The sequence below is a fragment of the Rattus norvegicus genome, chromosome 10 (genome assembly GCF_036323735.1).
Source record: "Rattus norvegicus strain BN/NHsdMcwi chromosome 10, GRCr8, whole genome shotgun sequence".
In the NCBI taxonomy this organism is placed as follows: Eukaryota; Metazoa; Chordata; class Mammalia; order Rodentia; family Muridae; genus Rattus; species Rattus norvegicus.
Window position 1 is genome coordinate 68,652,361 of NC_086028.1, and position 11,254 is coordinate 68,663,614.

At 41.4% G+C, this 11,254-nt stretch overlaps 1 protein-coding gene and 1 non-coding gene across 16 annotated transcripts in view; one reads left to right on the forward strand and one right to left on the reverse strand.

Annotated features, from left to right (window-relative positions):
- Nucleotides 1-11,254, forward strand: part of Ap2b1 (adaptor related protein complex 2 subunit beta 1) — a 105,623-nt gene that overhangs the window by 55,436 nt on the left and 38,933 nt on the right. For 9 of the 15 annotated variants that reach the window (XM_008767937.4, XM_017596973.3, XM_008767938.3 and 6 more), the window contains 3 exons: nt 7,869-7,910; nt 8,701-8,847; nt 11,097-11,242. In XM_008767937.4, coding sequence (XP_008766159.1) covers nt 7,869-7,910; nt 8,701-8,847; nt 11,097-11,242 — 335 coding nt within the window. The remainder of the gene's footprint in view (nt 1-7,868; nt 7,911-8,700; nt 8,848-11,096; nt 11,243-11,254) is intronic. The other 6 variants (XM_063268347.1, XM_063268345.1, XM_063268346.1 and 3 more) reach the window with 1 other exon arrangement.
- LOC120095451 (small nucleolar RNA SNORA17) lies at nt 9,968-10,097 on the reverse strand. The gene has a single exon (XR_005490923.1). It is a non-coding gene; the product is annotated as a small nucleolar RNA SNORA17 (small nucleolar RNA).

Below are 11,254 nucleotides of genomic sequence, written 5' to 3' on the forward strand. Positions count from 1 at the left end.
CCCTTACCCAAACTATAGCAGGCAGTTTTGGAAAAGTTTACCAGGTTTTTACTATTAATCCCTGTGTTAGGACTTGGATAATTTCTAATCCTCATAGTTTATCAGCATCTTGTGATGCCTCTGGTTTGTTTGTAATGACCGTTTTCTATAATAGAGTTTAAATGTTTCCCTTTCAAGATCCCCTTTCACCCAGTAAATTTTTATGCAACCCTCAATATATATTCACATAAAATAAGTATACAAGTCAACCATTTCCTGTCAATAAGTCATAAATTTATTTTAAATCAATTACTTGGTGTACATATAATTTCAACAGTAAAAATTATTTGTCTTTATGTTTCACATGTGTGGTTTGCCTGCATGAATGTAAGTGTACTGTTGTACCCACCTGCAGAGGCCAGGCGAGGGCTCTGGATGCCCTGGAACTGGAGATGTAGATGGTTATAAGCAGACATACAGATGCTGGGATCCAAACCTGACTCTTCTCGAAGTACAACAAATATTCTTTTTCTTTTTCTTTTTTTCCGGAGCTGGGGACCGAACCCAGGGCCTTGCACTTGCTAAGCAAGTGCTCTACCACTGAGCTAAGTCCCCAACCCCACAACAAATATTCTTAACTGCTCGCACCTCTCCATCTCTGATTTCACCACTTCTTAATGATCAAAGCAGATTTGCATGCTAATGAGATGGATATTGTTTGTTTTTTACTTAAAATATTACTCTTGGTAGAATATTTGATACTTCAGCTTTATCGTTTTTCAGAATTGATAATTACTTATATTTTATAGTTGTTAATGCTCAATGTTGTTTTCTCATTAATATGTAGTACAAAACTGGGGGAGTGTTGAAATTCTGTCTCAATTCCAAGCCAAAATTTACTTAATGATTTTTAAAATAGAACTCAGTAGCAGCTCACCACAGCAGTTTTAGAAAGCAGACATTCTAACACGATACAGAAATATATTCATTTGATACTTTTGAGGTAAAGAGCCAGGTATGGAGATGTTAAAAGTTTTTATTTTGCATAATTAAGCTGCAGTGTTGCAATAGGAGCAGGAAGCTTTATAGAGTTCACAGCAAACAGTACTGTCCAGTCTGAGCCAAGTGCTCTCCGGAGTATTCTTGGCTGTGAAGGAGCATGAAACAGTTCAGGTGTTGTGAAGTGATACAGAGTTCAGGTGTGGCTTTTTCAGAACCAGAACTTTAGGGAAGTCACGTGGTACAACATAGATTCATTGATTTAATTGTTGTTGGTCATCGAGTGTTCAGAAACTTTTTACTGTTTCCAAAACTTACATGATCATATATTCAATTATATGGTTCAAAAATTGTGTTCCAAAGTAGAGTCCAGTCTTTGGTTGGTATCCTGTGGACTGCACAGGACATGAGTGACATGGCTGATTTCTCATCTTGCAGTGTCTGTCTTGCTTAATGGTGATGAGTGAAAGCCCAGAACAAACTGACATGCTAGAGCACAATGTAAATTCCGTGACTGTTTGAGACAAAGCATAGGCTGACTTCTCTGAGAAAGCTCTATGCTGTACCTCTTCTGTTCTGTGGACATGGGTGTTTAGGCTAATGTGTTATTAGGAGGTGCATAAGCATTGGATAATGGGAAAACTATATTCATTTGTGAAAATAAAAAATGGCTGAGGTCATTGACCTTTCTTACAGGAAAGGAGTTAAGATTGCTCCTCTTACACTCTTTTAGGTGGACTGACAGAATCCCACCTTTTCATCTGCTTAGCATTGATTCGTGGTAAGGTATAGATAGGTGCCTTCCAAGCAGCCAAATGACATGCAGGCACTCTTCTATACCAAAATCGCACAGATGCTGAGTGTATAAGCTGGGTGAGGCTAAGGTAGGAGGGCCATTGGTTTGAGGCTAGCCTGGGCTATCATAGCAAGTCAGGGGCCACCTGCACCCACATGTCAGCATTCTGACTCAAAAACAAACACAAATAAACAAAAGCATGCAGGTAGTGCCTTTACCAAAGTGTTCAGCCTGGAGAGTCCATTTCACTTGGCTCTGTCATATATGTGCTGATGTTGATAATGGCTCTAGGCCAGGTAGTAGATGGTTTGTTAGCCTTTGGTGATTATTTTCTCCACTAAAATGATTCATGGCAAAATTGACTCCTAAGACTATTGCCAGTAGATGTACTCACATGTCACTAGAACACCGATCGTTTAATACATACTGAATGCTTACCAGGCTTTATTCCAGGTACTAAGTAAAGCTGTGAGCAAGCCAGTTCTTACCAGTGTCTCCTCTAGTGGAGGGAAAGGTGGTGAATTCTATGGCGAGAGGCAGTGCTGCTGTGAAGAGCAATGGGGCAGAATGCAGTTTCCTGTGAACTTGCTATATTAGGTGTACGGCTTCTGTCCTGACTTGTGGGTCCTATGGTGGGCTTTGAGGGCTTTGTAACCTCCTTATCAGGAAGCAGTAAAGCTCTCTGTTTCCCTTTTGAGGCGGCTGGGATGAGTTGATGCGCTCGCAGAGTCTCCTTGTGAATTTTACTGGTTGCGTTTAATGATACTTCTTTGCATAGCTTTGAGTGTTCCTATTTTTATGAGAATCATTGTGAAGAATAGAGCTATTGGCAAACTGTATAGGTTGATGCATTCCTTAGAGTCGCTTCCCTTTGATGATTTCTAGAAAATAGAAATCATGGAAGAGAGAAGGGTCTAGACAGAAGTGTAGAAATGGTGAGCATAAGGTCTGCTCCTGTCATTAAGAAAATACCCTCAGGTACCGAGACAGCTCCAGTTTAAGAAGCAGTCCGCTCTGTGTGTGAGGCCATCCATGTGAGCTGGCCCTTCCCTTACTCTCTGGAGCTCATTTGGAGCTTACTTGTGGCTACACCTTGCCTGGTTCTGCTGCAGCACTCGCTCATGCAATGTGCCTAAATCTGCTCAGCTTATAAGTTATGGTGGTCACCATGGGATCACTGCTCTCTCCAGTGACCTATCACTCTGTAATCCAATCTTAATTCCAGTGCTTTCATTAAGCATTCCTTTAGATATTGTGGAGTTACCACTCTTCAGATGGCAGCCAAATGTTAGTTCTATTCTAAGTACCATTTAATGGCAGCGAATTCTGTGATTTAGATTAGAATAAGGAATTACAATTGATAACTCATTGAAAGTATCAGCTAAATACCTTAAAAAAAACCCTCAGTTTTCAGCATTTGAAGTATTCTTTTCCATAACCATACATGTTGACTCATCCCAGCATATAGGAGACTAAGGCAGAAGGATTATCAGTCTCAAAACAAAAGCTACCTCTGTCATGCCCCAAAACTGACACCTCTCCTTCCTGCTTCCTGAATTCTGATTTATTTGTCCTGTAGTTGACATTCTTTTCTTCATGAAGAGAAATGAACCTCGGTAAGGCAATCATGGGGACAGTAGGATGTGAGAAATGAACACTTTGAAGGATGTAGATACCTAAAATTAGCTCCTTTTCACTCCTGCCTTCCACAGATGCTTGGATAGCAGACAGAAACCTGAACTGTATAGGCCCTAGTGTGATTGATTTAGTACAATATCCTGAGGAGTTTGTGCTCTCAGAATACTCCCTAGATAAACCTCAGACCAGCAGTTTACTGGAGATGTCTCCTAAAGCCTGAGCTATAATGACTTCTCTAGGTGTTTTCTTGGTTATCTGCTGCATTACATTTGTGTGTGGTGGGTAGCTATGACCATGAATTGGGTTACATTTGTGTGTGGTGGGTAGCTATGACCATGAATTGGGTTACATTTGTGTGTGGTGGGTAGCTATGACCATGAATTGGGTTACATTTGTGTGTGGTGGGTAGCTATGACCATGAATTGGGTTACATTTGTGTGTGGTGGGTAGCTATGACCATGAATTGGGTTACATTTGTGTGTGGTGGGTAGCTATGACCATGAATTGGGTTACATTTGTGTGTGGTGGGTAGCTATGACCATGAATTGGGTTACATTTGTGTGTGGTGGGTAGCTATGACCATGAATTAGGTTACTTCCATCCTTGCTGATCTCCCTCTTAATGTATTAGTCACTGCCTCTCCCCAGCAGTTTCCTGCCACATTGACCCATTGTCAAAGGAGGATGACCTCCTTTGTAATCTTTTGTAATCAAGTGAAAAGATTCGAAGTCTGAATAAGCTGTAGTCTAGTTTTGCCAACTGGGAACCAGTGGCTTTATTCTTTTCCTTTAAATTAACCTTTATATTTCTAACTGTGTCTCATATCCTTTGTGTCAGATTCTAGATGAATTATGTGTTCTTGATTCTAATTGTCAGTAATATAAAAAGGGAGCATCAGGATGTTTTTCTTTTCTTTTTTAACGTATATTTTAATTTACTTAACTTTATGTCACATGGATATTTCCCTGCATGTATGTCTATGCACCACGTTCATGCCTGATAGAAGGTGCTGGGTCCCCTGGGACTGGAGTTATAAACAATTGTGAGCTACCTTGTGGTGCTGGAAATTGAACTCTGGAAGAACACCCAGCGCTCTTAACCACTGAGCCATCTCTGCAACCCCCAAGATTATTTCTTCTGTGGTTTCAAATAAAATTGGTCAGTAGCATGGGGAAAGATTATGGTTAGACCTTTTCCAGCTGATAGATTTATTCTCATCTCTGAATATTCTGAGACTAAGGGGGAAAGGGGAACTGAAATGAGCTAGGCATTGTGGTGCATACCTTTCCAACACTTGAGGCAGAGGCAGGAAGATCTCTGGAATTCCAGGCCAGCCAGGGACCCTGAGACCCTGTCTTAAAACAAGAACTAAGGGCTGGGGATTTAGCTCAGTGGTAGAGCGCTTGCCTAGAAAGCACAAGGCCCTGGGTTCGGTCCCCAGCTCCGGAAAAAAAAAAAAAAAAAAAAAAAAGAACTAAACTAGGAACTAGGTTTCATGCGAGTTCTCACATCACTGTGATATATACAATACTCGTTTAGTCCACGGCAGGGAAAGCACAGAGGATTCATGGCAGCTGGAGTATGTGGTAGAGGCCCCTCCATCTTGATAGATTAGGAAGCAGAAAGCAGAACAGCACCACCAGCTAAGGACTGAATGCAAACATAGGAGCCTATGGGGGACACCTCAATCCAAGCCACAGTAGGCATTACTTCCCTTACTTTAAATGTCACAAATAGCTACTTTTCATTGAATATTTAGTAAAACTGTTAGTTTTAAATGTTTTTCTTCTAAGCATATGCCAACCAGTTTGATTAAAAAAAGGGGGTGGGTGTCTTTCAAGCTTGGGTTGCAAACCTGGCCAGAGGAGGGGCTTGTGTGAGAATGTAGAGATAAGACTAATGGGAAGTCACAAACCACATCAGCATTAGAGTGAATGGAATGGTTTGTAGAGCCCCTTCCAGGGGGGTGTATTTGGCTCTCCTTTCCTTCCTTAGAAAGGGTTTCTCCTGCTCCCATTCTAAAGTCATTTTTAACATAAGAATCTTGTCTAATTCCAAGTAATTCTCTACTGTGGTATTTTCAACCCTGGCTGTATGTACATTAGAAGTAATGAAATAGAAAAACTATTTCAAAATGCCCAGATGATACTTCAGAAAAGTAAATCATCAGCTCTGAGGATGAGACTGGCAGTAGCAGCTTTTAAAGCTCGTGCGCGCGCACAGATGGTTGATTCCATTTTGTACATGAGGTTGAAAGTAGTCATGGTTACTGGCATCTAGCTAAAGTAGTTATTAGTTATTTAAAAGCTTGAATAGTAGTCTCAAAAACCACCAGATTCTTGTTAAGACGTTTGCAAGTTATATTGTCTTTGTAAGCTTTTTTAGTTCAACTTTTAAAAACCACACATGTACCTGCCTGTGGTTCAGTCTGATTGATGGACTCCTTCCAGATCATGCTTTAACCGTGATTTCAGCCCTGTGGATGCTGTTGAGAAACGACCCTTTCCGGTTTTGCTTTTATTTTTATTTTTTTATTTTTGTTTCTTTCTTTTTTTCAGAGCTGGGGACCGAACCCAGGGCCTTGCGCTTTCTAGGCAAGCGCTCTACCACTGAGCTAAATCCCCAACCCCTATTTTTATTTTTTTAATTTTAATTCCACTTTACCTTGCCTTTGAATCTTTACTTCGCTATCCTCTGGGCAGAGGGAGGTTGTTCCTCCAGAATTTGCTTTTATGCTTTAGATTTCTGTATGGGTTTGCATTCCTCATTCTATCTCTTGGAAGCTTGTAAAGCCTGCCCTGATTAATCTGTGGTCCCTTTGTTGTTTGGCATCGTTTTGTGCCTCACGTGCAGGAAATGTTACATATTTGTCTGAATAAAAAAATGCTAAGCTTATCAGATATCATGCTGCAGATTTGTATCATTCTAGATCCTGGGAGAGGGGATGTGCATCATCTCTTCTGCTGGTTTTGACACCTTTTTAGTTACTCAACTTCTTGGCTGCAATGGCCTTTTGATTTGAATAGCTATGGCTACATCCAGTGACATGATTAAGTGGTCTTAGAGAACCACATTCAAGAAATGTTGGCTTGGTTAAAGCACCTGCTAGGATTTAATTTTCTAACTCAAAGGAAACAGAATTTTGGCATAGGCCTCACTATTTCTGAGTATAGATTGAATTTTAGATTTTGGCAACACTTTATATATTATTACCAGTTCATAAGTCACTACTCTCAAATAATAAAGATACCGTATAACTGTTTTCACTACCATCCCAACACGATTTCTAAATTATTACCACTAATCAAAATTATTGAAAAACTTTTAGATGTTTAGTGTGTTTTTCAAGCAAACCACTTGGTGATTCACAGAGGCTATAGAAATGGTGAGAACTAAGGAGGAAGCATATACAGGACTGATTGCAGATATCATCACCCCACCAAGAAGTCTTACCTTTGTAAGAGTGTGTGCGTGTGTGAGTGTATGTGTGTGTGAATGTGTGTGAGTGTGTATGTGTATGTGAGAGAGTGTGTGTGTATGTGTGTGTGAGTGTGTGTGAGTGTGTGTGTATGTGAGAGAGTGTGTGAGTGTATGTGTGTGTGTGTGAGTGTGTGTGTGTGTGTGTATGTGAGAGAGTGTGTGAGTGTATGTGTGTGTGAGTGTGTGTGAGTGTGTCCAGCTAAACAGTAAATAGTTCCAGGTGACGTGTGCATGTTACTGGGCCCTGAGGGGGAAGGAGACTAAGTTGGAGCCTGTGGAATTGTTTTCCTGGCAGCCAACATCTAATTCTCTACTTTGCCTCCTTTAAATGGCGAGCCCCACGTAAATCACCACCGCTCTCCTTAGACACAGTGACTGGGAGCTGTGGGCGTGCATGCGGACTTTCTGTACTAGCTGTCTTCCCCACGGGGCATTCTCAACTGGAAAACCTTTATGTTCCACTGGTAATTTTTGAAGCTTGAAGTTGCAACTCAATATTGGTTAGGTTCCCATCACTTCAGTAAGGCAGCAGGTTTTGTAGGTTAAAGCCTTTTTAGTCTTTCATCCCCGCCCCCACCTTAAATTTCTTTGTAAAGGAAAACTAATGCTGCCTGGGCAGAGAGCTTCATAGGGTACAAACACTTTCTTGCTTTTGGGTCAAGTACAGTAAGATTGTCAAAATCTTACTAGGATTTGTGCCAATGAATTAGGTGGACAGACAGGATCAGAAAGGTTGCTATGATGTGCCAGCTTTGTTTTCCAACTTTTTACAAAACTTTCCTACCCTTTCGTTACCACTGCTCGGTTCCCCAGGACGTTTCTTGGCAATTTAGAATCCCTTAGGCTTTGGGAGACAAGTCAAATGGCATGTATTTCCAATGACTTGGTAGAACAATTTACAGAATCTATATGGGCATCTAGTACTTAGCTAAATGAACTCTACCTCTCTCTCCTCTCTCTCCTTTCTCTCTTTCAGCTTGGCAGTGACCTTGGCGGGGGCATTGGAGGAAGTCCGGCAGTAAGTGCCATCTGTTTTTTTCACCATGGGAAGCTCTGCCCTGTTTGATGCTTTCCTTCACACGTTCTCAGAGCCACCCCTCGCTGCTCTCCAGCACTGCACACCACAAGCTCGGCAGCAGTGTGTGAGGATAGCGAGTGCAGGGTTACTTGCAATCTTGGGGTCACATACCACATGTGGTCTAGCGACATCTTTAGGGAATGATGCTGTGGTGCCTGTAGAGATCGTTGTGTTTCTGACATTAAAGAGCTGAAGGAAATGGAACCTCCCATCTTGACTACAGAATGCCTTTATGCCCTGGTGTCCAGAAAGAGTTTGCTGGATGCATAGAGACACTTTCCTCATAGATGAGTTCCTACGAAGTGTGATTATCAGCTCCCTCAAGAGAGCTTCCTGCTAATTCCCAAATGGGAAGTAAGACTTGGCCAAACCCAAGTACAAGTGGAGCTATTTAAGTTGGATGCTTCTCCCCTGTTCTACAGACACAAACTCCTCTTTTGTTAGGTACCTGTAGGCCTTTTGCACAGAATCATGGAAGCTAAAATTGGAAACAAACAAGACAAAATCCTGGATCGCTGTTCTTGCATCCTACCTGTGCCTTGACAAAGTTTTCAAGCATGTGTACATTCATCAGTGGTGGAAAAAAATCAAGATGTTGTGCGGATTTAATCCTTGCAAATAATATAACTGCAGTGTTTCTAATCAATTTACCAATGCTGTTAAAACAAAGTTAACGTTTTAAGGACAACTAATGTATTCTTTCTCATCTCTTTCTGTTTTTTCCCCAAAGGTAGGACAGTCCTTCATCCCGTCATCAGTGCCTGCAACCTTCGCTCCTTCACCTACTCCTGCTGTGGTCAGCAGTGGTCTGAATGACCTGTTTGAGCTTTCCACTGGGATAGGCATGGCACCTGGCGGATATGTGGCTCCTAAGGCAGTAAGTAGATAGATGAACAACACTTTTTCAGTGGACAAATCCTAGATTACTTCTAACAAGAGTTACTTCCGCTAACACACGGGGTCCATGAGAAAGATAAAAGGAGCTTCAAACTTAACCATAGGAAACACCATTAACATCCCCCTTAAACATTTGGACTTAAAATTGGCAATATTAAATACTTGAGCTTGGGCCTCATGTTCAGAGACATCCAATTTGTCAGCATTAAGTACAGCTAGTAAAAACCTGGTACATCATTTTATACTACATCAGCAAGAGACACACACGGTAGAGAAGAGTGGCATGTGTTTGTTTTTTTAACTTCTGTTTATCGTCCCTCCTCAGATCCTAGAATCCTAGATCAGGATTCTAGAGTACAGTCTCCAGTTAGACGTTCATAGGTTTTAGTTCACCTCTTCTCTTCTGTAGATCAAGCTCCAGCCAAGGTCCTTTGCATCGATTGTTAGGTGCTAGTGTTAGAGCTGTGTGTCTGGACTGACCTGCGACAGCCACGCTTTTGGTTTGAAATGAGTGAAGGAATGTGTTAATATGTAGCAGGCAGAAGTGAAAGAACACTTAAGAGCTGCAGATAGACAGCAAAGTGTCATCACATCAGGCACTCACAAGCACCTCGAGAGACAACTGGGGTAGGTAGCCCAGTTGGGAGAGCAACGAAAGCCATCATCAAATCAGGTGCTCATGACAGCAGAACTGATTGAAAATCTGAGGCTGGACTTCCTAACTGAGAGCTGTCTAGGCAAGCAGAGTTTTCTCTGGATGAATTTCCTGAAGCAGATACTTGTAGCCAAAAGTAGACTCAGAAGTGAGCCACAGTGTTTGGGCATGGATTTGTAGCTTTGTTGTAAGATCTACCCTATTCCAGTATCCAGGGGTGGGATTCCTCTGTCTGTCTGTCTCTCTCTGGCTCCCCCGACACACACACACACACACACACACACACACACACACACACACACACACACACACACATACACACACACACACACACACACACACACCTCGTCCTGGGAACCCATCTGGGCCTACCCGATAACGCAGGCAGGCTCCCAGAAAGGCCTGGCATCAGACTGGTGGTTGTCTCAGGCTCATTTTTTTAGGGAATGTTAGGCTACTAATCATTCAGATGTTCATAGGTCAGAACATTGAGCACAGATAGCCTCTCTCCTCTCTGCCGCCTGCTGATGCACATGTGACCCAGCAGCCACCCCTACAACTCCACTCCAGGCAGACGGGGATGGTTTTCTAAGGGTATCTATAGGGTAACTTTGCAATTGCTTTCATTATTCTACATTTTAAAACAGACATTACCAGTCTGCCCTCTGAAAAGGTAGTATCAGGTTGCTGCCCCCAAACCATAAAGAATGCCAAGTCACCTATAGTCTAACTTACTCCAGGTTATCACTGGGTATTTGAGGTTTTTGTTTGTTTTGACCCTCATAAATAAAAAACAATATTCATGTTTCTGTTTTTTCTTTTCAGTGTGGCGAGTAAACTATGATTATTCACTATCCATAAACACTTTAGTTAGGCGTCATAACGGCTCACAAACTTGATTTTTTTGTTTGTTTGTTTTTTGTTTTTTGTTTGTTTTTTTTTGTTTGTTTTGGTTTTTTTGTTTGTTTGTTTGTTTGTTTGTTTTTTTGTAAGTAGGATGAATCAGGGATATCATAGTTCTGCTGGGGCCAAGGATACATAATCAATACTATATAGAAAAAAGCATTCATATTATTTAACATCTGAGGCATTACTGTTTGTCAGCAATGAGAACAGATTTGAATATAACATAACATGGTCCTTGCCCTTTAATGGGGTGCTGGGAATGTTGGAAACCTCTTAAAGATTATAGACATGCTGTTTGCATTAATAGATTCAACTTCTCCCATTTAAGTCTTTTTTCAGGCCTGACAGAAACATGGTATTCATCAGAATGTTTTTTTCTTATATGAGCATTTGGCCACAGTTCTTAAACAGTAAACTGACCAAGTTGAACAGAAGACAGAAAAGAAGCCAACTGCCACAGACTTTTATTTTAAGTTGGTTCTTAAACAACTGAGCATGTTCTTAAAATTCAGAAAAATACTTTATTCAGACCTTTTCACACAGACTTAGTATTTGTTGTGCAAAAACCATCATAATTTCCTAAAGAGACATGAATTCCCCTTTACATGTTGAGAAAGAGCAGCACCATGGTAACTCTCCTCTCCTGGCTTTGTGCTGTGTCTCATCAGGTCTGGCTACCTGCTGTAAAGGCTAAAGGCTTGGAGATTTCGGGGACGTTTACTCACCGCCAAGGGCACATCTATATGGAAATGAACTTCACCAACAAAGCTCTGCAGCACATGACGGATTTTGCCATCCAGTTTAACAAGAATAGGTAAGAAGCAGC